Source organism: Tripterygium wilfordii, chromosome 21 (genome assembly GCF_013401445.1).
Source record: "Tripterygium wilfordii isolate XIE 37 chromosome 21, ASM1340144v1, whole genome shotgun sequence".
Lineage (NCBI taxonomy): Eukaryota > Viridiplantae > Streptophyta > Magnoliopsida > Celastrales > Celastraceae > Tripterygium > Tripterygium wilfordii.
Genome location: NC_052252.1, coordinates 3,380,700 through 3,406,714, shown reverse-complemented (window position 1 = coordinate 3,406,714; position 26,015 = coordinate 3,380,700). Strand labels below are relative to the sequence as shown.

General features: G+C 37.4%; 4 protein-coding genes across 6 annotated transcripts; 2 read left to right on the top strand and 2 right to left on the bottom strand.

Annotated features, from left to right (window-relative positions):
- Nucleotides 1-400: 400 nt before the first annotated feature.
- LOC119988178 (dol-P-Man:Man(6)GlcNAc(2)-PP-Dol alpha-1,2-mannosyltransferase-like) lies at nucleotides 401-4,396 on the top strand. The gene is made up of 10 exons (XM_038833132.1): nucleotides 401-789; nucleotides 1,150-1,237; nucleotides 1,326-1,485; nucleotides 1,593-1,810; nucleotides 1,967-2,262; nucleotides 2,843-2,957; nucleotides 3,049-3,187; nucleotides 3,587-3,783; nucleotides 3,871-3,960; nucleotides 4,045-4,396. The coding sequence occupies exons 1-10, from the start codon at nucleotides 521-523 to the stop codon at nucleotides 4,174-4,176; spliced, it is 1,704 nt and encodes a 567-aa protein (XP_038689060.1). The 5' UTR covers nucleotides 401-520; the 3' UTR covers nucleotides 4,177-4,396.
- Nucleotides 4,397-4,863: 467 nt separating this feature from the next.
- LOC119988964 (ubiquitin-conjugating enzyme E2 35) lies at nucleotides 4,864-9,289 on the top strand. The gene is made up of 8 exons (XM_038834230.1): nucleotides 4,864-5,019; nucleotides 5,288-5,315; nucleotides 5,621-5,707; nucleotides 6,533-6,591; nucleotides 7,810-7,851; nucleotides 7,938-8,011; nucleotides 8,677-8,774; nucleotides 8,925-9,289. Exons 1-8 carry the CDS (start codon nucleotides 4,984-4,986, stop codon nucleotides 8,960-8,962), a joined length of 462 nt encoding a protein of 153 aa, XP_038690158.1. The 5' UTR covers nucleotides 4,864-4,983; the 3' UTR covers nucleotides 8,963-9,289.
- Nucleotides 9,290-10,372: 1,083 nt separating this feature from the next.
- LOC119988962 (TPR repeat-containing thioredoxin TTL1-like) lies at nucleotides 10,373-14,912 on the bottom strand. Its single transcript, XM_038834229.1, has 7 exons — nucleotides 13,611-14,912; nucleotides 12,505-12,700; nucleotides 12,223-12,407; nucleotides 11,807-12,140; nucleotides 11,510-11,714; nucleotides 11,318-11,424; nucleotides 10,373-11,203 (listed from the first exon to the last, which is right to left on the bottom strand). Exons 1-7 carry the CDS (start codon nucleotides 14,507-14,509, stop codon nucleotides 11,051-11,053), a joined length of 2,079 nt encoding a protein of 692 aa, XP_038690157.1. The 5' UTR covers nucleotides 14,510-14,912; the 3' UTR covers nucleotides 10,373-11,050.
- A 5,323-nt stretch (nucleotides 14,913-20,235) lies between these two features.
- On the bottom strand, nucleotides 20,236-25,071 carry LOC119988657 (increased DNA methylation 1). 3 transcript variants are annotated; one of them, XM_038833778.1, is made up of 7 exons: nucleotides 24,712-25,071; nucleotides 24,355-24,496; nucleotides 23,818-23,948; nucleotides 22,363-22,504; nucleotides 22,113-22,282; nucleotides 21,286-21,406; nucleotides 20,236-20,772 (listed from the first exon to the last, which is right to left on the bottom strand). In XM_038833778.1, exons 3-7 carry the CDS (start codon nucleotides 23,896-23,898, stop codon nucleotides 20,660-20,662), a joined length of 627 nt encoding a protein of 208 aa, XP_038689706.1. In that variant the 5' UTR covers nucleotides 23,899-23,948; nucleotides 24,355-24,496; nucleotides 24,712-25,071; the 3' UTR covers nucleotides 20,236-20,659. The 3 variants fall into 3 exon arrangements, with proteins under 3 accessions (XP_038689706.1, XP_038689705.1, XP_038689707.1); XM_038833777.1 differs by having other exon boundaries at nucleotides 24,383-24,496; XM_038833779.1 differs by having other exon boundaries at nucleotides 22,113-22,273; nucleotides 24,383-24,496.
- Nucleotides 25,072-26,015: the final 944 nt, after the last annotated feature.

Sequence of the window (26,015 nt, the reverse complement as noted above, 5' to 3'; positions counted from 1 at the left end):
GGTCACATGGTCGAGCGCGAACTTGTTTACGAGCTCTTAGAGTCATGTGACCGCGAACTTGTTTACGAGGTCACATGGTCGAGCGCGAACTTGTTTACGAGCTCTTAGAGCAACTCTAAGGGGAGTGCTAAATGGGATGTTATACGACTTTTAACTACCAAAATAGCACCTCTGCAATTCTGCATTGTTTGAGTTTGAGGTGCTAAAATAAGGTTTTAGCACACCATTTTAGTACATCCCTTTGGAGTTGCTCTTCCATATAGCCGATCAAATCCCGGGCGGCGTCGGGTTGGGCTGGGCGGTAAATGATAAAGTCCGAACTTAGCCCATTGGCCTGAAACAATCTGTTCAAGCCCATAATACTACCGAGCTTCGGGCCGGATGATCAAATTACTTTGAAACGAAGTAGAGGCAAGAGGGCAGAGAGCCTTGAGTCTTCACTCACCAAGTCACCATCCAGTCCAAGAGTCCGCACCGGATCGACGAACATTTCCATCTTTTCCACTCAGTCGCAACTGAAATGGTTCTCACTACGCGCCAGAGACGCCCTTTACCTTCCGATCCTTCATCCTCGTCGTCGGAGAGTTACTCGAAGGTCGATAAACAGGGGCGATCGGAGGAGGGTCAGGACAAGGGGCTGCGGTGGTTCCTGCCGCTGTTCGCCCTGGGAATGCTACGGTACATGAGCGCCACTTCAAATATCATACACGACTGCGATGAAGTCTTCAACTACTGGGAGCCTCTCCATTTCCTTCTTTATCAGTCTGGATTCCAGACATGGGAGTACAGGTAAAGTAATCTCAGTTTCTCTGCTTTTCTTAGAACCCTAGCAGTGCCTTGGAGGTGTTCTGTTGAAGGAATTCAGCTTAAAGGCGGCTTCATTTTTGTTTGGGATTTTGTACTTTAGATTTTTTTAATTAACTGTTTGGAACACCTGGTTTACAATTTCGAATAGCATAAGAGTTGGTTTTTTTGGTACCTGATTTCGTTATAATTTTTTTTTTGAGCTTTGAATTTAATGCAAGACTTTGAATTTGTTTTTCTTTTCCCTGCAAAATTGATTGTGTGGTAGTTATTTGGGGTTCGCATTGTTGGTTCAACTTCACAATGCTTAGATGTTGATCCTTGGTGGGGTGCTCCTCCTTGCAGTTCGCAGTTTTCTCTTCGTTCGTATCTATACATTGTCTTGCATGAATTGGTGGGTCGACCAGCTTCCTGGTTTTTCAGTGATGAAAAGGTAACTCTCTTCTCGAATAATTTTACTCCTGATTCGCCCAATACATGTTCTTTAATAACACCTGGAAATTAATTAATTTCTTTCATAGGTGAGAGTGTTCTATGCAGTAAGACTATTTCTTGGTCTCCTCTCTGTTATTGCGGATGCTGTTCTGGTAGTGGCTCTTTCGAGGAAGTATGGAAAACGAATTGCTTCTTATGCACTTGCAATGCTATGTTTAACCAGTGGTTGTTTCTTTGCCAGCACAAGTAAGTGGACCCCATTCAGTTGCTGTGTTGCTGGTTACAGTGGCACATTCTTTTAAATTTAGCTATATACGTCACTTCTAAATGAGGCTGCTCATTGCTTTGCACAGGTTTTTTGCCAAGTTCATTTTCTATGTATGCCTTGAGTCTCTCATCAGGATTATTTCTCCTGGAAAAACCTGCGTTGGCTGTCGCTGTTGCTGCTACTGGTGTCATACTTGGCTGGCCATTCTCAATCTTAGCTTTCCTGCCAGTCACGTACTACTCTTTGGCTAAAAAATTCAAACGTACCTTTTTAGCTGGGTCTGTCACCTCTATTCTTCTGCTTGTAAGTGCATTTTTCTTTTATTGTCACATAAGTTTCTCCATCCTCTGATTTAGAGGTCCCTGTTGTAGTAATTGGAACTATTTAAGGTTTTCTCCTGTTCAGTACTTTATGTTTTTGTTTATTGTAATATTAAAAGAAGAAATTTTGAAATTTCAGGCACTCTCAGTACTTGTTGATTATTACTACTACAGACGATGGACATCATCTGTTTTGAATCTATTGATATATAACATTGTAGGAGGAGGCGAGAGCCATCTTTATGGGACTGAAGGACCATTGTTTTACTTGAGGAATGGATTCAACAATTTTAACTTTTGCTTTGTACTCGCGTTGCTCTTTTTGGTAATTCTGCCAATTACGAGGAAGAAGTATACCCCAGATTTACTGATTGTGGTCTCTCCTCTTTATATTTGGCTGGGGTTTATGTCTCTGCAGCCACATAAAGAAGAAAGGTTTGTTTCCTCTTAGTGTAGCCTTACATTATAAAAAAAAAAAAAAAGTTGTTTTACTCTTTTGTTGAATGTGTATGTGTGCCTGATCTCTTAAAAAACCAATACAGAAAATCTTGTCTCTTAAGGAATGATTTTAATTTGGTGGGTGTTATCTAATATTCTCTACTTTTGGCTTATGAATTTTTCATTTTAAAGTAGCACTGAGTAGCCTTTAACCTTCTCACATTGAGATGGTATTAAACCACGGAAGTTACATTAATTGTCAGTTTGGGATAGTTGTGGAGATGTCAGGTCATTATTTAATTTTTGAAAGAAGCCGCCTTGGAGATTTAAACTTATTACAGCTTTATGTTTCTTCATTAATACATGATATGATCTTTGAGATTTAAACCCGGCGCCTGCCCAATTTTGCAGATGCTTTAAATTAGGTTTCTCTGCCATAACTTGACTGCTTTACTGTTGTATTGGATTGCTATTTTAAAACTTAAGGTAATTTTTTAGCTGTGTACCTGCAGGTATTTTGTAAAAAAGAGTGGGGAAGACTTATGTGATGACTAATTCTTTCCACCTCGCATTGCAGGTTCCTATATCCAATATACCCTCTTGTTTGTGTTGCTGCTGCGGCGGTCATCGAGAACTTTCCTGATCTTTTCCGAGACAAGCATAATCCTCATGATAATTCTTGGATTGTTATGGTAGGACTCTAAGATCTTTCCACGTGTCTTACCTTTCAATCAACCGCTGTTTATATGTTCATGTTTGCGCTTTCTTGTCTTCCTTTTACAGACAGCCAAAATTCTTAGACCAGTGACTCTTAGCCTGATATTATGTGCCTCCCATGCACGTACGTTTTCACTGATAAATGGTTATGCTGCTCCTTTGGAGGTTTACAAGATCTTGGAGCACCATGATGAGGCAGGAAAAGGTGAGAAAAAGCTTATCGAAGGAGTTGATTGCGTTGGAGCTTAAATATTAGGAGTTCCCTGATTTTTCTCTTCATATATATAGTTTCAAATAATATTCAGCCTAGTCGTATGAACTATTATATGGTATTCAATACAAGAATAGTCTAATTATATTGTATGTTCCTATCTTACTGAGTTCTTTTGTGTATAATACTACATTTATTTGTTATGTGATGTCAACAAACTTTGGGATATTACCCAGACTTGTCCTTGTATTCTGTTTCTTTTAAATTGTAGATGGCTACGATATGCAAGACTGGACCCTGCAATACTTTCAGGTGTCCCTTGTTATAGCTGCCTTGCCAGTATTTTGTGGTTTCCTGTGAAAGAATAAAATTTTCTGTTATTTTATGTTGCAGGTTCTGTACTTTGTGTGGGAAGTGAATGGCACCGATACCCTTCATCATTTTTCGTTCCTGATTATGTAAGTGAAGTTCGTTGGATTGATGATGGCTTCAGAGGTCTACTTCCATTGCCTTTCAATTCTACCCTTGGTGGCACCGCAGCAGCTCCTCCATATTTCAACGATAAGAACAAGGCATCAGATGAGCAATATGTAATTCCCTCCTTTATTGGCTATGGTTTTCATACACTATCGGAGTATTCCTTGATAGAGTAAATGACCCTCTATGAATTCTTGCAGATCCGTGATCTTGATGTTTGTACCTTCTTAGTTGAGCTGCACCTCAACAGGCCTTATCTTTACCGTGGGAGTGACCTCGGAACGTGGGAGGTAATTGTCCTTGTCCCGTTCGCCCTGGCCTCACTCAGTTCTTCACGTTTTATTTCGATTGTACTAACGTTGATTTTACAACAGCCTATTGCAGCATTCCCTTACCTGGACAGAGAATTTTCACCTCCGTTATACCGGTCGTTCTTCATCCCGTATCTCTGGCAGCAGAAGAATTCTTTTGGCTTGTACAAGCTCTTTAAAAGAATTCCCAAATGAATGACATTGCTACTTGATACTTATAGAGTTGTTCATGATGATTGTCCCCAACTCACACTCATACCCCCCCTGTAAACCCCCTTACCCATGAACACAAGACCGGCGGCCCGCTTATTCTGTAATGAGATTTTGAAATAGCGAAAGACGAGTAGGTTTTTGTTGTGAATTCACTAATATATGGTCTGTTCTTCATAATTAAGTTCGTGGTGTTTTTGTGAAAGATTGTATCTTGGAACATGTCTTTTTTTTTTTCTTTTTTTTTCTCTCTCCTGTCTGGATATGCCAATATGGTGGATAGCTAATCTGAAATAATATGGGGATTGCTTTGGTTTGGTTCTTGTATCATGGCTCGGTGTCTCGGTTGATAATCGGTTGTGTTAAGCATAGGTGGGTTCAATATTCGATTTAGACCGCAAGCATATTTCCCATGTTAGACCCAATTTATAAAATAAAAAAAAAAGAGCAAAAAGCTTGAAAATGTACTTTTGCCCTTTTTTATTGTCCATGTTGGATGATTATAACTTTGATCCTCTTTCACTTTAACCATGCTTATGAATCACCACTCCACAAATAACTTAGTAAGTAATTATTAAAATTTATAAATTTTTTTTTTAAAAATAAAAGTCAAAATCCCCTTAAAAAAAAGAAGAAAAATCACCATCATTGTAAAGACTAAAGAGACAACAAAAGCTACAAACAAGGCCTTGTGGAGTTGTTAACATTTTCGCTAGTGAGAGAAGACTCTCTCTCTCTCTGCCCTCAAAAACCCCCCTTGTTAGCGTTTTCTGCAATCTATCTTGGAACGCAATGGCAAACAGTAATCTTCCTCGAAGAATCATCAAGGTTCGTCTCTTGATCTTCGTATCTCTTAATTGAATTGAATTGATCTCTTTTGGTTTGGTTCCCGAGAAATCAACGCCTATATCTTGATTCCGTCGCTGTCCTTGTGCTTTCTGTTGTTTACTTGCGCTGAACTGTGTGTTTGATCTTTTTAGCTTTAATTAGGGGATTTTTTGTTTCGTTCACGAGGAGTCAGAGTTTTGGGATTCTTATTTGCGATGTCGGGATTTATTTATCGTACTGAACGCTTTGGTTTTTCGTGATGCAACAGGAAACTCAACGGCTTCTCAGTGAACCAGGTGAGGGCCGATTTCTTTCCCACAATCGAGTTATCGGTTCATTTTACCCTTTTTTTTTAGATTTTCGTCTGTTTGTGGTGATTCGCTCAAAATTATGATTACTATATGTAGAAATGGTTTGATTATCAGTACCAGAGTATATATTCATGTATGCTTTATGTTTTATTGTCATAAATTTATGTACTTTTCTGCTTGAACCCCTTTTCTTTTGCTTTTTCAATGTTTCAGTTTTGTGTTTTATGTTGTATTTTCTTTGAAGATGAGGTTTGCGCTCTTACTTTGAAATTTGAATTGTTTGTTCGCAGCACCGGGGATTAGTGCTTCACCCTCTGAAGACAACATGCGATACTTCAATGTGATGATTCTTGGTCCAACACAATCACCATATGAAGGTAATTAGTTGGGACATCTTGACGAATGTGTTTCTGTTATTTGCTTGTACTAGAAACGAGCTGCCAACAGGCTAACTTTGTGCCCCTCGTGTTATCTTTTAACTTCTAAGCCATTTCGTTTTTGATATCGTTAAAACATATCCAATTTGTGTTTGTTTGAAGTTTAAGCAGATCTTAGAGTGGACTATGATGAGAAATATTATGGCTAAAGCTCCTTCTGATTTCTGAATGAGCTTATGTGTTTTAATGTTCTGTGTTTTAATGTACCATAAATCAAAGATGGTAAGGTTGGTTCATTATGACAGTTGCATCATAAAGTTGAACATGGAAAAATAGTGCAAATATATGGTTGTCCATGTTTGCTCTCACTTGATGTTGTAGTAGTGAAAGCCATTGTAGTGTTTTGCTCTGGCTTTAATATCAGTTGATGTCTTAAATTTGTAGTTTAAAATATCATATTGTGGTTTGGATGTTGATAAGAAAACTTATTTTAACTTGCTTCTTTCATGAAAAAAGGATGGTAACTTTTTTAAACCAAGTGGTAGAGTTTTAGGGGTGCAGCTTAGTGGTCACAAGTTCAATTCTTGGAAACCGCCTCTCCACATATTATGTGGGGGTAAGGTCTGCATGTATGTCTCTGGCCCCGCCCATTACGGAGCCTTGTGCGCAAGAGTTGTTTACCTTTTTTTATGGCTCCTTGAGTACTTGGAAAAATAGGTTTGGGAAAAAGGGGAAGGAGAGTGATGAATATCGTGTTTCCTTTGTTCTTTTTTTAAAATCTAAGTTTGGTATTGAACTAATCTTTTAGTTCTTATCTTTGTTTAGGAGGAGTTTTCAAGTTGGAATTATTCTTGACAGAAGAATACCCAATGGCAGCTCCAAAGGTACATGGGGCTTCCCCATTTCACGTTGATGCTTTTTATGACACTTCCTTTTAGCAATATATTGAAACAAAAACATATCTTCATACTTTTTGATGATGATCCTTCATACTTTTTGAAGATGTGTTGTGCATCTGAAAGAACATGCTTTTTATTGTGCATTGGTTTTATGGTAATGCAGAACGTTTTACTATAATTTGCAGTAAGTTTCTTTTATTTCTTAGATCTTCTAGAATGTGAATTTCTTCCTTATTTTTTAAAATGTATTTATTCTTGTGCATCTTTTTTTTTCCTTCTCTTTTGTACTTTATGTGACATCTATTTTAGTCTCCGTGAGTTGGTCATTGGTCATGGTTGTTAATTAATTGGGTGTGCATAAGCATTTGACTTAAGTGAACATACTTGAAAGAAAAGGTAATTTATGGTGTGTGGGTATACATGAAAATGTTTTAGTTGAAGAAGTGATTCAAAAGCAAAATGACTAGTTTGTTCATCAATTTTTTTAAAATTCGATGTTTGTAGTTAGAGGGTGAGTTTCCCAGTGTTCATGTCTGGCAATTTAATTGCAAGCTAGGCATTTGTGATGGGTGGTAAACTTGAGGAAAGATTCTGCATTTGAAAGTATAGCACAGGGAATGTCATTAGGTAGTTGTGATGGTGGAATTTGGAAAACATGTTAGCCTTCAAACAATCAACGAAAACACTACTGGTCCTTAATGTTGTAAAGTATAGGAACGTGATGATTATAGTGTGGAAAAGAGTGAATGGAGCCACTCATCTGACAGTGGGTTGGTTGCATACAGTAAATAGTCCGTTAAGTCGTTGCAGGCGGCATTGTATGAATGAGTATACTTAAGAAGTTCATCAAATAATTAAGTTCATGCGACTACGGCTTCTGGCTTTAACTCAGAAGAATAAAAAGCTCTTGTTGACTGAGCTCGATTACTACTGAATTAGAATGTGGTCTGTGATATTTATAAAGCATGCAAAAAAAATTTTCTTTGTGATTGTTCTTAATCTCTATTAACTAGTAAACTTCCCACATCTCATATATGCAGTTTTCATTTGGTATTAATTTTTCTTTATTCTCTTGGTCTTCGTTCATGTTGTGATGCTCTATCTTGCAAATCGTAACTCATACGTGGTTATTTGTTTGTCTTCGAGTCTTCTAGCATGATTTTGTTGGTCCGTCTAATGCTTTGATTATAAATGCTGAACCAGGTTCGATTTCTTACAAAAATATACCATCCTAACATTGATAAGGTAGGTTTTACTATTCATGGTCCTGTATTCTCACTTAGGTTTCGTAAGTATTGTTCCTGAATTTTTTTTTTTATTCTGTGATGTAGCTTGGGAGGATATGCCTAGATATTCTGAAAGACAAATGGAGTCCTGCTCTCCAGATTCGAACTGTACTTTTGAGGTATTATGAGTTGTAATTAATTACGAAATATATTTTCTTCTCAAATGCATTCTGATAAGAACCAACATTTTCTAGACTCCAAATGAGGAAATTGATGAGATAATGGACACCCATTTTCTCTTCTTCTTTGAAGTTTCCACAAACAAGTTCCTTTTGATTTTAGCCCACGAAAGAATGTGATAGACCTATTACAAAAATATATAAGAAGAGAGGTGGTAAGCAACAAGGAGGGTCACATGGCTGAATGGTTGGGGAACATTTGTAGCTTTTCTATTGGCGTATTCTGTTATTCTAGTAATTTCTATAGCTTAAGTGGGTTGGAGACTCGGAGGAGAGGAGGGGGGTCAGATTTTGGGAGTCTAGAAAAATATTGGAGGTCCTATGCTCCTTGAAAGCTAGGGTTGTATAACAATTGAAAATGGGGGGCTGATACTGTTATAAGTGGTATAAAGATGATGATGAACGATTAAAATTACAGACATGAAGACATTATTCCCTCTTCCATTTTCTTTTTGCTTAGCAGTTCCAGTTTCAAAAAGGAGAAGTAAAATCACTTCAATCGGAATGAGTTCAAATTGCTCAACTTGTGAAGTTTCCAGTTTTTGTTTTGAGGAACAATGATGAACATGTGATGTTTGACTTTATTGGTAACTTTTCGTTGATAGCATCCAAGCACTTCTTAGTGCTCCAAATCCTGATGATCCGCTTTCTGAAAATATTGCTAAGCATTGGAAGTCAAATGAGGCTGAAGCGGTTGAAACAGGTACTTACATTGGTTTCAATACTCTGTTTATTACGTGTGTTAATTTGCCAACGTTCATGATTACTGTGGTCAAAGTGTCAAACTCAAGATGGATGCTTCATTCTTCAGTTCTCGTATAGTAATGTAATCTTTTTTCCATTGATCCTGCAGCTAAGGAATGGACTCGGTTGTACGCAAGTGGTGCCTGATGCGATCATTGGAAACTTGCCTTCAAATAACATTTACTGCAATGTGGTGATTGAATGTTGATTTTGGACAGAGAATTGGAAGAATTGATCTCTCTCTGAATGGTTATTGATTTTTATTGTTCCCAAAAAGTTTCCAGATACTAGTACCTGTTAAATGTTTTCTTTTGGAGGCCTCGTCTTTGACATGTATGATAAATACATTGTTCATCCTTTACTCAAATGCATAACTTGCAGACTAATCCCAGTCAATGTAGAACTGAGTTCTGTTAATCATTCGACATCTGAATGTGGATATTATATGCGGATGGTTGTTTAGGCTGGGAAATACGTGGTCTGTGTGTGAAATTCCTAGGTTGTTCTTAGTGCTTATTTCAGTGTAGTAGTTATTATAAACTAAAACATGACAGGATACTTGTGTTTTTTTTTTTTTTTTTGGTTTTTTGAGTTGAAGCTCACATAGCAAGATGGTTCAAGTTAAGAAGAAAAAGATGAAGACGTGGTAAATCCATAATCTTTGACATGTTTGGGGCATGCATGGTCCTAAAGCTATACTGGTGCCATTTATGGATATGATTGTAGTAGTCTGCACAATGCAGGTCCGTATGCCACAAAAAAACAGACTAAACAGTAACGTGGGCTACTACAAGCTGATGTTGCTCATTAAACTGCTTTGTACAACACCACTAATGATCAACACAAATTAAAAGACCATTTGTCACTCTCTCTTTGACTGCTTTCTTTGTAAATGGTGTGTACACGTGTATAAATATATATAGGCCATCTCTATGCAAATCACTAATCTCCACCAAATCCTACCATTTGTCAGTTACTTAAAAGGATAACCTGATTTGTTTACTTGTATGGGTTTAGCTTCTTTTATCAAGTATATGTGTGTGACTAGTCACTGGTCAGTCGGTGGTTTCGGTTACATTTCACATATTTTAGTTAAAATTAAAACAAAACAAAGAAGAAGAAAGCAGGGGACACAGAATTCAAATAGCATTGACTACCTATTTGCAACGGCAACTACATGTGGCACTTGACCACCGACGGAGGGAGGTTACAGTCACCACCACAAACCTATATATATATATTAGCACCGACCACTTTTTGCACTTTCTGGACTATTGTGTGTGGGAGAGAGACTGAGTGGGGACTGTTGGGAAGATAAAATAACAAACAACTTAAATGCCCACATGTGAACAGGAATCCCCCCCACTTCAATTATAATGAAGACACATGGTTTGGTATGGTAGGGTTTTAATGAATCCTAATACAGAAGGCACACCAGTCAGTCCCTTCTATGACAAACAATTGAGAAAAATAACCATCACAAGAACCAACCATGGATCATGGATGTGATTTTGTTCAATGATTCAAAGAAATGAAAGATTGAAGCAAGTAATAACATATGGGTTGTGAATGGGGGGGGATTGGAATGGGGAATTTTTTTATTGATGAAATGGTAAAAGAAACAACAATAAATAGTATTCATCCTTCTTTCACTAAACCTAGTAAAAAGTACCCACCACCAGACATCTAATCTCTCCCTCATGGCTTCCAGTGTTCTTTCTGTATATATCATCACATATATATACATGTACAAGGTCCTCTCTTCTACTAACCAGCCTGCCAGTCCCCCCCCCCCCCCCCCCCCTTCTCTCTCTCTCATTGACTAGAGAAGCAATTTAATGAAATTGTACATACTACATATTCTCTCTCTTTTGTTGTTTTTTGTGCTCATCATGAAACTATGAAAGTAGGGATACAAGAATCAGGTAATCGTACAAACAAGAAAGAAATGGGGGATAATTAACAGGAGGAGATGGGAGGAAGAGAGCATGGAACCACAGAGCAATGAGGAATGAATGAATAAATGAAACCGGCAAAAACGAACTAAGCTATTTTCTGTGTGGTTCCACAGGCATACTTGGCTGGCTAGTGAGGTTATTATGTCGCTCTGACTTATGTCACAGATATCTGGTAATCGTGGTATGGTGGGGAAGGATGGCAGTGGAAGATTCCTCTTATGAGACTCGAGGTTCGACAAGGCAAGATTAAAAATGTAAGAATACAGTTTTATGAGCTCTAAAGGCTATAATGCCTCACCGAGTATTCCAACACCTCGCGACTTGGACAAACAATTTCCTTCACCCGGCTACCATTTTTGTATATCTTAAATGTTGGTACAATTCTCACGTTCTCTGCATTTGCAATTGCTGGGCTCTCCTCAATATCCACCTTCATCAAAGAAAAGCAGTCCATTGCATACATTAGACAATCCCATTGATTCATTCATTTCTCTATCAAGGCTGAAGTATAAGCATAATGCAATTGAAACTAACAAGTAGTTACCTTGAGAAAAGTTATGGAAGGATAGCGCCCACATAAAGTGTCAACAAATGGAGATATTTGCTTGCAATGCAAGTTAGATGCTGCTTTAAAATGGACAACACAGACTCCTGCAATATTTTATTTCACTTGTTGGAATATACTAACTAGAAAGAAAAAAAAAATGAATTTCAATAATATTGATGCAAGCTTAACCTGGTATGGATATTGCAGCTCTGAACTGCTCAATAACAGCAACTTCTTCCACTTCTCCACCAAATTTCATATTATAAACATCTTCTCCTCGAGATTTCTTCAATGCAACTTGGGCATGAAATAGAGACTCCGCAATTCCATTGTCATCAGGAAGTTCCCTCCTCAGAGCTTCATAATCTCTCACAGCATCAGCCCACCTCTCTAGCTGTAATTTATAGCAATACATCATAAGTTTAGAGCATAAAATACAACACCTATGAGAAGGAAGCAGTTACAGGAGAGATACGATTTCTTTACCTTGCTGTTTGAGGCAGCTCTTCGAAGAAGAGCTTTCTTATAATTAGGTTGGATACATAAAGCTTGGTTGCAGTCCTCAATTGATTGCTCCCAAAGACCAAGTTTAAATGAACAAGCAGCTCTATTGCAATAGAGAACAGAGTTTGAAGGATCAAGCCTGATACCTTCACCATATGCTGAGCAGGCTTCAGTGAACCTATCCGACTTAAAGAGATCATTACCACGTGCACGATATCTAGCCACCAGCCTGACGTTGTTAAGAAGCATTGCTACTTCAATATTTCTTGGATCAACGTGCCCAGCTTTCTCAACAGCCGCAACTGCATTATCAAACCTGCAAGACATTTCACCCATTCTTAATCTACCCAAAAACCCTTGGCCATGTTACTTGTGAAGGTTGGAATTTCGCAATTCACCTGCCCAATGCCATCTCAATCTGGGCTCTCACAAAGTAAGGGTAAGCTTCAGAAAGCATCCCAAAAAAGCGAGTCTGTGAGCAGGAGTTGATATAGAGTTCCATTTTTGGAATATTTAACAGGCTTGATTCAGCATCTTCAAGTTGATGGAGCTTCAGGAGTGCTTCAGCTCTACACATAAATAGCTGTAAATTTCAATTTGAACCAGTTCAGCAATTTATCTTTTAACTGCGGGAAATGATTTGATTACACATGCAAAAAGTTGAAATCTCAACATTCTACCTGATGACAAATATCAGCTCCTGCAGTAATGGCAGCATCACCTTCCCTTAATACAGTTTTCCAATCACCAAACTTCCGGGCATCAGTACATTTGATTAGGTGCTTCTCCATGGCTTGCAACTTTTGCATCTCAGCAAGGTCAGGCTGCTGACCGGCGAAACAAAGGCGCCTCCTGGCATTATCAACATGTCCTAACCTGTGAAAAGATCAGTTCAATTGCCGTGGCCCAAAATCATACATTTGGTATCATTCTTCATTAATTCACAATCTAATAGATCAAAAAAATCTGAACCAGAAAGATAAAAGTAATGAAAAGATTGTCAAGCAAGATAATGAATGGCAGAATCCATGGCAAACAAAAGGCTTAAATGGCACCAAACTGTTTCCAAACTTTGATTGACATACAATAATGAAAATGCAAATTACAGAAAGAGAACCTCATAACTAACATACACCAAATGTAGAAACAAATTAGTAATGACTCTAAGAGGCCAATGAAAGAAGCTCATTCTTATAGACCATTTAGCTGAATACGGCCGTGCTGAGCCCTAGCCTCTTTCCTAGGATGAGAAGTTCAGGCATAGTAAAAAAAAACCACCAAAAAAAATAACAGTAATGTGAGTTTAAATTGCACTCCAGATCACCTATATATACGGAGATAGAAAGTGTGGCTATAAAAGACCCATAAGCAACTCCCAAAGATGCAATGAGATCCAAACCCCAAACAAAGCAAGATCCTTCACCAATGTGTGCCAAAGAAGATACAAATTCAGTGTCACAGAAGAATGAAGCGAACTTCATAAAACTCAGTGACAGTCCAACCCAGGAAAAGTGAACGTTCTTTGTCCATAGAATCATTGTTCTGGTGTTGAAACACACCATCACAGGCAATACCAATTAGCTAATGTACACAAATTCATCACCAGAACCCAGACCAAACGACCAGAAAGTTACAAAGTCTCACCACAAAACTAAATGCAACAATCCATTATCAGAACAATCAATCAAAAGAACCACTGCAATCTCATTGACGCATCAAACTCACAAATGCAACGGTAGAACCCAACTATTCCCCCAAAAACTTAGAAAACCAATGCACAGCTCACCTGATAAGCAATGAGCCCAACCTCTGATGAGCCCTCCAGTAATTGGGATCCAACCTAATTGCCTCCTCACACTCCCTCACAGCTTCAGCCACCCGCCCCAGTCCTATGAGAGCTGCAGCCCGATTGCTCCGGTAGGCAGCATTTCCCGGTGCCAATGCAATTGCTCTATCGTACAGTCCAAGTGCCTCGATTAAATGCCCCTTTTTGTACATCTCATTCCCTGCTCTCTTCACTTCCTCCGGATCAGCACTGTACATTACTCTCCTCATGGCATCCCCACCACTTCCTGCCCTCGCAGTGCCAGCATTCACTGTCTCTGCGCTACCATATGCTTTGCTTGTACTTGTGCCTCGCATTATGCTGCCATGGCCATAGTTACCGCCCCCAGACCCTAATACATCACTTTTGGAGCTCCGAATGGGATTCATACCCGTTTTCAGGATCCTCCCAGAAGGGCAGATATTGCCGGTTGGTAGAACATTAGCTGCCGGTGAGTTCATAGAGCTTTGACCCGAATAAATCAAAGGGTGGGTTGTGGCAGTTGCTGTACTAGAGCTAGAGTCGGATCTGGAGTGACCCGGTTTGGGATTCCGGGATGCGGTGGTAGGACTGGACTCGCTTGACGCAGAGAGCTCAGAGGAGTTATTATTGTCGGATCTTCTCGGAACCATATCATGCCCATTTCTCCCGGATACGGATCCGGACGAACTGGAGCTACTGCTAGTGGCGGTGGTAGTGGTAGAAAGTCCACGCGTACGAAGAGGCGATACAGGGGAACCCAGATCGAGCTCGCGGAAATCGGGCTTGTTAGCCTCCTCGAAACAACTCAATGAGTCCCGAAGCTGATCGGACAGTGTATCCAACCTCAAATCCGAAATGGGTTTCCCGGAATGCGACATTTTCTCAGTAACCAAACACCCCAAAAAAATTCCCTCTCAAATTTCCACCCCCACTAGACCCCTCCACTCAATGTACCACAAATTCTCGTTCAATTTTCCTTATTAGCACCGTCAATAGTGTCTACAAATTGGAGAACAGCAACATAACAAGTATAGGAAGAATAGGGAGGACTGAGACATTGCGAGCGAAGCTTTGTAGAAGACATAGAAGAGGAGAGGGAGAGAAAGAAAGAAAGAACGAAAGAGGAAGTTATGGGGATCTCGTGATATAAAAGGAGGAAGCAAAGAATGAATGTGAATCTAGAGAGAGAAAGCGACGAGAAGAGAGAAGAGAGAGAGGTTTCAATTTTCCTTTCTCTCTCTTCACCTGCTGCTTCACGAGACAGGTTTCGCTTCTCCCACTAAAAATGGTTTTTTTTTTTTTGAAAAGCCGAAGGCCACTGATAAAGTTTAGAGAATTCATCAGCCACACACAGTTAAACCATATCCGAGGGGCATGAAGGCCACAACATCAAAATGAAAACTACTTGAATCCTAACCCGATGAAAATGAAACTTTAGACCTGTAGGTCTTATATAAATAATCTGATGAACCAAACTAACTCTTATTCTCTCGTTATAACTCTCTACTCTCTCTCCACCTCTTTTTTATTATTATTATTATTTAATAATATGTTTTCTTTCTTATTTATTTCACTTCTCGTGGCCCTCTATATTCGATTTATCTGTTGTTTTTTTACTTGGGAAGTGAATGTGTGACCCACTCTCTATTGTGGAAATTGAGAACACTCTCTCTCCTTTCTATATATTAAGAAGATCCCCTTATTTCTCCACTAATCTTGTTCTTGTCAAAATTGATGCTTTAATTTCAATTAAATGATGATTCTCATGTCATGGTCATTAATATTTTTGTGCAAAAATGGATCCCATTTAATTGAATTTTGAGGTTTTTGACTTTCACTAAATAGTAATTTAATTTTTTAAATATTAGTTAAAGCATAAGAAAACAAAATTCATCGTTATGGGACCAAATTATTTTTCACTTACAATATTTTTAAAAAATATAAGAATGATTTAGTTTTCGATTGTATGTACTTGAACCATACTCTTTTTGAGTATCTTAACAAATCGCACAAATATTCATATGAAGAAAGTTGAGTTACGATGATTCGATAACAACAATAGTTCATCTCAGCCAACTCGGCTTCTCGAAATAGGTAAATATTATTTTAAATGACCTACAAAATGAGAATAAAATGAAAACATAACCTTGATTTGCATATTAAAAACAAAAAAAAATCATATTGTATTACAACATTAAAATTTAATTAGTAAGGCGTGTCATATTCACACGCCAACAAAAGGCGCGTGGACAAAACTTAAAACTGCATGAATTTTGCCATTCGTCACCCGCTCACGTTAGTCTTCCACGTAACTTTCCCAGTTACCGTTTGTGTCCCCAAACAGACCTGGATCTCCCACGTGTCAAAATCCTATACTCCTCGGCCCCACTGAACATTACCCTACAATTATACATTAACGGTGCCGCAGCCACTAAAATCAACAAAACGGTCAGAATCAGATCATCAGGTGGGGCCCAGTAAGGAAAAATGGTGCAAGGTTTTATACAGTAGAGTTTCTGTATTGGTACTTTTCTCTGCACAATTAACCTAGATTCCTGAACTTTCTAGATTTCCACTTTCTTACGCAAGCCAGAAGCTAAAGACCATACCACTACATGAATTTACCAAAACACCCTTCATCAATATTTGACCCATTTTTACCCAACAACCCCTGCATCAGTGCATTGTCCCATTAATTGCGAATTCCTTCGATACGATCGAGAATCCAAAGCGAAAATGAGAGTGGCAGAGTTGTAAATTCGGATGTTGAGTAGGGGTGGTTTGGGGAATTGAGGGCGTGAGTATAGACATAACTAGCTAGCCATGTGGAGCCAAGAATGGCGATCCAGTTGGCTCTATTCAGAGGAAACATGAATTGTAAATAGTGGCGTCCAGCTAAGCAGATGACGGAGCTTAATTAACGGGGTTTATGAGTCCGCATGATTCGCATGGATATTCCCCTAAAATGGAAGGTCGTTAACGGCGGAATAACGGACGTTACCTTATGAAAATACAGAATGGGATAGTGACAGCAGTGGCGGAGACCATACAGTGAAGAGAGGAATGATGACCAAGCGATCCAAATTCATTGCCAGGTAAGCATCCCCAAAACCAAAGCCCACACCCTTGGAGCAGGTTTTCTAGTGCTTTGCGGTGCAGACAAGAGTACCCATGCACCAATAGTATTTTGATAGTGTGTTGTGTTTTGAACTCATCCAAATGAGGTGAGCCGTGTTCAAAAAATGTGATGAAAGTGAGTTGTGATGACAAAAAGTATTAGGCGCGTCACTAAAAACATTGTGACAAGGCGAGAGTAAATTTGAGTATTTTTTTTTACAAATGAGTCGTTGGTTGAACGACAATCACATTGCATGTAAGAGATCACTCATCTATTAGGATGTGGATTCGAATCTTATCTCCTCCCCAGACTTCTGTTTCAAAAAAATTTTTTGAGTATTTTTCATTGATATCAATTAATTTTTTATGGAATAATAAAATTGATGGAGGGATAACATTGAAAAATTTTCATGGTTTAACGCCGAAAATGCGGGCAACCGTGTTGCATCATAAGTGAAAACAACTTCTTACAACGTCAGCTTCGAATTCATGGCGATGTGATAATACCGTAATGCATTGTTCAGCTAAACACTTTTTTTCTTCGAACGCGGTATATTTGACGGGTGGAAACACTGCCATAGGCAACCATGATACTTTTAAATATTCGTTGGAATAGAGAATTGGAACATTGATATGTCACGAATACTAACCCTAATATAAAAATAAGAAACACAAGTAATGTTAAGTATGCACCAAACTAACAGTCTTTCAATTGACGTCAATTATTGATTATTTTATTAATTAGTTGATGAACAACAACTTATCATATAAACTTATAATAGAGTTATATATAGCCGTTTTATTCTTTGTCTTGCTTGTAGTTTACTTAAGGTATCATCTAATTAACCTTACTTGTCTTAAACCCTAATCAATTTATTAATTAATTAATTAAACTTATCAAGGAAACATATACGTATGTACAAATGCATGAATCATCAAAACAATCAATTTAATTTAGATAATTTGTTTATACATGATATAAGGATAAAGGGGCAGGGCAGGCAAAAATTATTTTGGTATTTTTAAAACTAAATTTTTAGTGGTCAACTTAATTAACTATTTATGTAATTTTATTAGTTTTTTTTTTATGTATGGTGTAATAGAATTATGATTTTAAAGTGTTGGTTAGTAAGTCTTTTTTGTTATATAGAAAATAAGAGTCAGTGTTTTTTAATTGTGTACTAAATAAATTTATGGAACCGTGAATTAGCTCACAAATTAAACGTGTCATGTAAACACATAAAAATTCTATTTACAAATTTAAAGTAGAAATCATACCTACAATTGTCAACAAAGACATTATTTTCCCTAATTGTTAGATTAAGAGTTGATCAAGACTTTTTTACTAAGGTTATAAAAAAAGCAAGATCAAACGATAACTTGTGTTATAAATAATTAAATCCTCTAATGTTACACTATATATATATCCTCTAATGGTAGTTCCCAATGAAGAAGATAATTAAGCATTGCAAGCAATATCCAGGGAAGGTTCACTGTACTGTACCCAATAGAGGCATCCTCAAAGGGCATTGTACTAAACTACTAATTAATACATGATTAATTAATTCACATATGATTAATTAATTAATGAAGAATTGAAGACCCTATTCTTTACATATTATATGTAAAGCATTTTTTCCTATATATCCTTCAATTATAGTATTTATATATATATATATGTATATTTGCGAATCTCAAAAGAACACCATATCTTTAACAAGTAAAGAACACAAACACAATTTGGGCCACAGCCACTTAAACTTTGTGTGGGATAACTTATATATTAGTATTGTTCTTTTCTTTTTTTAAATGGGGGATTCAAACCTTGATCACTAAGGTGATATAGACCACGCTTACCACTCTAATTAGTAGCTCGAATCTAATCTATTAGTATTGTTGACTTGGTCGGTTTGTGTATATATATACACACGCATACATTTTGTGGTGACCCACTTTAATTTTAAGAGCAATTTGGGTATATAGTCTTACACTCTTGGAATAATTAGGTACTCATGCCATGTTTATCAAAAAGCAATAATCACTTATTAGTGCTCTTGAAGCTTTGAAAATTTTATTCACATCATATATGTTGTGGTGGTTGGTTAATTTAGGCAAAGAAATATTATTGAAGTAGGGTTTCGATTTCATATATTAATATATATGTGTTTGTAACGGATATATATATATATACACACACTTTTAATCATGATATATATTTGACTTTTTAAAACTTAATGTGTAAGCCATTTTTCTACTACGCGTCCTGTCCAATATCGATGGGTCTCTTTGTTTTTAAGTGAGAATTTGTCTTTATGTAACGTTTGGTTATCTTATAATTTGGCTTGATTTAAGTGAAAAGGTCAAAAGCAGCACATCCTTTTGTGGGAGTTGGTACAAATTTTTTTACTTAAAACCTCAAATCTTGGATAATCTGTCTGATTATATGTCAAAGTGTGACCAAATCATCTTTGATTGCACCAACCAGTCTCTCCCCATTCTTACCTTATTTTCAACCCTAAGTTCGCAGCACAGTTACAATTCTCCATGTACGCAAGTGAATGTATGGATTGTCATTCGGAAGCCACATTGTTCAGAGAGAGAGAGAGGGTGAGACAAGTGTTGGATATTGGTGGTAATCATGAGAGTCTAATTTGGGGAAAAATAAATGTGAGGTCCACATGTTCTTTGGGGCGGGTTCACGGTTGAGTACGTACATCTCTGAGTGTAGATGAACATAATATATTTACATTACAAAAACAAATATCGGGTGAATGAGAAATTGATTCCAAAAGTGTTAACATGAAATGGTGAAAATGGGTGTTTGTGAATCAAATCTCACATTGGAAAAAGAAAAACTCAAGAGTGAGTTTATAATATTCTTCATTGTGAGTATAAAATTGGGCTAGGGTTAGGGTCGGGTCGGGGCGTGGGCTGTACTTGGCCCGTTTACTTTTTTGGATCAAAGTATGTGTTGGTTAATTTTATGTTACATTCTGAGAGAGAGAGTGATCGATCACCTGTTTTTCCAAACACTACCAATCATGCCCGTGAGGTGAAATTGTTAGAACTGCAAGTGTAAACACCTCGACTCGATTTGAACATTGCTAGCGTGTTTGTTTTCTTAATGACAAAAAACAAGTTGTTAGATTGACAACAAGGCCTTACAAGTGTGTAATGTTTTGCCTGTGGGAAATCAATGGTAGATTTTCTAACACTCTGTTTACGCCGAAGAAACCTTCCAAGTGTTCGATGATTTACCTAAGAGAAATTAATGGTATTACAAGCGTATTGAATTTATTGATATCATTCACAATGCCACACGGGGTCCCTGCACCTGTATGTTTTCCCTAGTCAGTATTAACCAGAGACCATCTAATTCTCAAGCAGCAATGCTTTATACAGGACCTTATGCTATGGCACTGGTGGTGGCCTGATAGCTGTTGAAGAAAACAAAGAGTGGAGATGGAGTTGTGTGATATTTTGAATGTTTTTCTGTGTCACAATGAGTTGAAATATTCCATCAAAAGTGTGTAATAATTAGATAAAAATCTTTGAAAATCTGTGTACAACAAATTTTAAAACCCGGTATCAGAAACCGCTTGCTCGTAGATTTTCTCTCCTTTGAGGCATTGCCTCAAATCAATGCCTCAAAACTTCATGCACTCGGGAAAAGTACCTCTAGACAACTTCCATCACAAAACCGAATATCAGAAACCGCTTGCTCGTAGATTTTCTCTCTCAGTTCATGCATGCTTCATTGCTTATGTCAATGCACCAAACTTCATGTAGTCGGAAGGTTGGAAATAAAAGTTACCTCTAGACAGCTTCTACCACAAAACCCAGCATCAGAAACCGCTTGCTCGTAGATTTGCTCTACTTTTAGGCATTCATTATGTCAGCTGCACAAAACTTCATGCACTTGGAAGATCGATTGAAACTACCTCTAGACAGCTTCCACCATAAATCTGAGTAACAGAAACTGCTTGCTCGTAGATTTTCACTCCTTTCAAGCATGCCTCATGATCTGCATATAAGCATTTTTAGCATCATGTAAATACACAACCACAACCATATTACAGGAAAGAATACCATAAATTAATACATAGTCAAGTCATAGACAACTTGACTACAAGCAGGATCATGGATAGAAAATTAAACAAAGATTCAAACAGCAATTTAGATATGAGAGAGGTAGTTGCATCTTTGCCCCTTTTACTAAAGGAGAAACACAAATGACAATGAAAAGAGTTCCTCACTTATCAGAACATGGCCAATCTTTCCATTTTAGCTCCATTTATTCAACAAATTGCACCTAAATGCTTGCCACATATTCTTCAGGAAGATTTTCCCACAATAAAAACAATCAATAAACAATAAATGATGGGATTAACTTTTGCCGACAACAATGATGAGAAGTGGGAAGTCATCTTGGCATTTTAACTTAAAATTACGAAGCAAAGCGTAGTTGTATCACGCATGATAAACTTGAAGGCATCCGCAGGTCATGAGGAAGATATAGATAGAGTGTGTGACTTACATTTGTGCTTGCATTGCAAATATTTCAGTGCATCAACGTATGAAGCCTTGGCACCATTAACCAGATTACTACATATTTGGCAGGTGCAGTTAGTGCAGTACCAGCTGCCTTCATGGAGGTCCTGAAACAAAACATTTAAAAGATAATACAGAGTCCTGAGTCCATCTTCTGATGCAAACACTTGAAAAAGAAATCAGTTCCATCTTGACCAATAAGTTTTGAAACTTCATTATATATATATTACAAGCAGCAAGGATATGCATAAAGGCAAGAAGCACATTTATATATAGAAAAACCACAAATGTTGTCATCGTTTAGTATAAATGGTAGTTCCATAACACAAAGAACCATCAGGAGACATGGAAAATTAAGAAATATGTATACATAGTGCATGCTGAAACAAAACACATAAATACACAAGATAGTAAGAGATGACTGGACAATAGTGATGCCCAATGATATATGAGGATTGACATTCACCTGTTCATATTGATACCTCCACCAAACAGCAGAAGAGATTTATATGCATGTAAGCAGCAGGTCAATAACCAAAATTTCCAAATAATCGATTGTTGATGCTTGTTATGGTCTTTACACACATAATTAGATGGAAACTGAAAAGTTTAAGGACGAGAGTAGTTTAACCAGAAATATCAAACTGACAACCAAAAGGCCATACAGACCATGCGCAATACACTTATAATTTTGAGAGAGGGAGGGGGACTGCCAGACTCACATGAATCTGTGTAAATATCTAGTTAGACATGCCTGCAACAAGGGCACGTTAGCTACAATCGTGCCTTTTTTAGGGGTGTTCAAAGACAAACCTGAGTAAACAAGCAAGCCTGATGAAAAGCTGAGGGGCACTTCACAAAGCATATCAACTCACTCCGATCATCACAGAATCTGAATGAATCGTCATTTTGGTCATTTTCATCATCTTGTAGTATTAGAGTCCCATTTTTTTTTCCCCTTGTCTCATACTCATCTGAGCATGCTTACAACAAACATAAGGTGAGGACTAGTCAAAATAAATAAATAAAAAAACCAATAGCAAACATAAGGTGAAGGGCTCACCAGATTCAATGAATAGATACAAAAATGGATGACTCTGATTGAATCCTGCATGAGTCTTGAACTCAGAAACTGAAAACATCTTGCTGCAACATTTGCAGATGATTCCATCACAGGTAACCAGACCATCCTTTGGGTTCAAGTACTGGATTATATCATTGAGAGATATGATCACCATACATCAGCGATGGAAAACAAAACAATAACTAATAACACATTAAATTTGCCACCTTAAAGGAGAAAGGAAGCAGAAAAATTGCATAGCAGTCAAGGAGACAATGCAAATATTAACATACTGAAGCAAAATATATAAACACAAGATGGTATCAGAATCAGGTTACTTGACAATAAGTGAGCCTTAACATTGACAGAGAGGATTGCTTGGTCAAATTAATATCTACACCAAACAAGAGAAGATAGTTGTAGCCTTGTAGGGGTGCAACCTAGACGTTACAGGTTCAATTCCTAGAAATAGCCTCCTAACATATTTTGGGGGCTAAGATCTGTGAAATACTGCCTGTCCCTGACCCCGCTGACTGCGGGAGCCTTGTCCACGGGAGTTGTTTACCTTTTTTTATCAAACAAGAGAACACATTACATGCTTGTGAGCAGCTGGTGAATTACCAATTTTTTTATCATCAGTAACTGGTCGAAACATTATAATTTTTCATCACTAAGATTCACAAGGGTAGCTTCCCAATTAACACATGAATAAAACACATTTTCTTGTTTTCTTTATTTTCCAAATAACCAAGAAAGTATAGGGAGATCATTCCTGCCACATCAATGACTCAATGAACCAAAAGGTACAAATCCTCACATCATTAAATTATGTTCCACATGGTAATACATAGAGGGGGAAATTCTGCTCCTTGTGCAAAGATACTGATGGATATAAATTTGCAAAGTACAAATCTCATGCAGCTAATTTTATTTAGTGGCGATTGAGCTTAATTTTAGCATTTTCTGGTGGAATGTGAAGAAAATGTGCGGTGATTCAAATTCATTTGCCTCATCGTCGTAATTTTGGCATGCTCGTGTAAGAGAGATGAAGTGAGAGATGACCACACAATAACGGAAAAGATAATACCTAATATATACACTGATTTATAAATTAGATAGCAGAACCACATAAAAGACATAAAAACTCAAACCATAAATCATTTCAAAAAGATATTTATGTTTTCAGCATGATTATGGAGTGATTCCAATGTAATTTTTCAGCCAATTCTTGATAAAGCAGCGTTTACATATAGATGTGGGATCCCCTAGGAAGTAAGAAACCCCTTTGACATCTCTTCATTGTAAAGAATTCTCGATGTGAAAACACAGAGACAAAGGGCTAATCTTTGGATTGATATAGATGACTGCTTCACAATGAAGCGATTTCATTTAATACTCAAATCGATTGCTTTTCTTTCACTATTATAGAAGATCAGTATCAAGGTCTGAACATACCTCTAATAATTCTGGTAAATCATCGATTCGATGGAATTGGCGTTGCACATGGTTATCTTCTACTCCTTCTGCCTTTACCATTTCTTCTTCATCTCAGAACAAATCCTTTCTTTTCATATATAGTAGTAGTTCTATGGCAAAGAAATAACAAGAAATTGAAGAAGCAACATTTATTATAACAAAATGTATGCATCAAAAGATCTGATATGATATATCTACAATATAGGAAAGAAAGAAAATGCAGGATACAACACTTATTAGATCCTTGTAAATAACGGAAGGCGTTAATACCTATGACAAGCAGGATTTTCAACTTGAAATATACACATAGTTTCCATATATATGAAAGTTAAGATATATATATTTATAAAATAAATGTCATAGGACTTTTGTTTTTATGTTGAATTTCAATTTCCAAAATTATCAAGTGATGTACTTTTCAAGGAAGCATGATCTGAATTTTTTTTTATGCAATCATAAATAAAAATTCAAGTATAAAAAATGCATTCATTATATCCATTCATGCTTAGTGCATACTCCCATGTGGCAGTTCCATAGAACTTGCCTTGTACATCAGGATGCAAAGGAAGCAACAGCGCAATTTGGGGGTTGGAATCATCCTTATTCAGCTTGAAATCCCACCATTCATCCCATGGAAATATGACAATAATATAAACCCCTGCAACAAAAGAAGAGAAGGCCACAAACTCCTAAAGCCAAATTATCTCCAAATATGGTTGAACAAAGGCCAGACATTAATGAAGAGAAAAAAAAATGACCAAAAATTAACAATCTAACAGCTAAGGTCTTACTTTTTTTATGGAGGGTCTTACATACATAAGTCCAACTAATTAAAAATTAAAAGGCATCGACAGTCGGCTTTACAGTTTTTACCTCTTCATTTTCATATCATGAATCACCAACTCATAATTTTCCTTCAGAATCCCTCAAACAAACAGCAGTATGACCAGCATAAGCACCACTAACCCACTTCTAACGTCTCAAAACCACCCGCACCATCCACAAATTTCAGTTACTGCAAGGAAATCTCCAGAATGAATATCATCACACTGATGTTTGTCACCCAGGGTTTAGGACGTTCTTCAAAGGTTGCCCCCATATGCTTACTAAGAAACCCAATGTTAGAGTTTTCAGCACATCCAGTGTTTGTAAATAAAGTGAAGACATCCCAAAGCGCAGTAAGATTTCCTAACATTCCAGCATGCATGAAGAAAATTGAATCTCCATTGTCTTTCACCTGCCTCACAGAAGCCACGGATTCAGTAAGAAAGAATGCGTAAGCTTCAAAAGCAATTCAATATATGGGCAAGGCAAGTAATGGCCAGTTACATATTCATGCTTAGCTTTGCTTTCCCACTCTTTAATGTCTAGAGTATGCTTCCGTGAAAGAAAATAGTAATCCCAGGTTACACAATATGGAGTTGCAAACTGTTAAGATCCACACATGTCCTACTATGAGCATTGCTAACCTTGATAAGCACATAAGAATTATTTCAATACATTGCTAGCCTAAAAGACATAGGAGTTTGGCAAGAAAAATTCCAAAATACATTACTAATAAATTATGTAACTTTCAATTCTTCAAAGCCTAAATCCTATCAAACATGCAAAACCTAAAGATTGTAGACAAGGGGGGAAAACCATTATTTTCCTCAACATTGTTCAACTGCTACATAAAGTATCTAGACACCCACTTCTTCGAGACAGAGTTAAAGGAACCTAAATCATTACTCGCACTACATGGAAACTCAATGGACAGCATTTCAAAAATTATCCAAGGAAAAAAAAGCAGTACTTGTATATCAAATCCCAAAAAGCCCGAAAGCAGCGAATTTTGCAGAAGACAAGCATAATCGAACCCATGACCAGAAACAAATGAAAGCCAAATTTAGCTACAATAACCCAACAAAGGCCAAAAACCCTTACGCTCCATAATTCCATATTTTGTCCAAAAACCCTTACACTCCCTCATTCCATATTATGTCCAAAAACCCTTGCACTCCATTCCATATTCTGTCCAAAAACCTGAACACAAATAAACATTTTTTTGGTAATCGAGAACGGCTACCGGATACCTTTGGCAGCCCACTAAACCAAAACTCAGGCCATGCTAGGCTCGTGCAAACCCGATAGGTTAGTTGGGCCGGAGCGTAACGCAAACCATTTGGAAATAGTAG

Bases quoted from the DNA above. Each gene is read 5' to 3' on its own strand.
- LOC119988178 (XM_038833132.1), top strand. From the start codon at position 521: ATGGTTCTCACTACGCGCCAGAGACGCCCTTTACCTTCCGATCCTTCA. The intron at 2,958-3,048 runs GTAGGACTCTAA...TTCCTTTTACAG, and splicing joins ATAATTCTTGGATTGTTATG to ACAGCCAAAATTCTTAGACC. The intron at 3,784-3,870 runs GTAATTCCCTCC...GAATTCTTGCAG, and splicing joins AGGCATCAGATGAGCAATAT to ATCCGTGATCTTGATGTTTG.
- LOC119988964 (XM_038834230.1), top strand. From the start codon at position 4,984: ATGGCAAACAGTAATCTTCCTCGAAGAATCATCAAG. The intron at 5,316-5,620 runs GTGAGGGCCGAT...GTTTGTTCGCAG, and splicing joins ACGGCTTCTCAGTGAACCAG to CACCGGGGATTAGTGCTTCA. The intron at 6,592-7,809 runs GTACATGGGGCT...ATGCTGAACCAG, and splicing joins ACCCAATGGCAGCTCCAAAG to GTTCGATTTCTTACAAAAAT.
- LOC119988962 (XM_038834229.1), bottom strand. From the start codon at position 14,509: ATGTCGCATTCCGGGAAACCCATTTCGGATTTGAGGTTGGATACACTG. The intron at 11,715-11,806 runs GTAAAGAAATCG...TATAAATTACAG, and splicing joins GAGCTGCCTCAAACAGCAAG to CTAGAGAGGTGGGCTGATGC. The intron at 11,425-11,509 runs GTTAAGCTTGCA...AAAATATTGCAG, and splicing joins AGCTGCAATATCCATACCAG to GAGTCTGTGTTGTCCATTTT.
- LOC119988657 (XM_038833778.1), bottom strand. From the start codon at position 23,898: ATGGTAAAGGCAGAAGGAGTAGAAGATAACCATGTGCAACGCCAATTC. The intron at 22,505-23,817 runs GTATGTTCAGAC...GATATAATCCAG, and splicing joins ATTTACCAGAATTATTAGAG to TACTTGAACCCAAAGGATGG. The intron at 22,283-22,362 runs GTGAGCCCTTCA...GTTTGTTGTAAG, and splicing joins GTATCTATTCATTGAATCTG to CATGCTCAGATGAGTATGAG.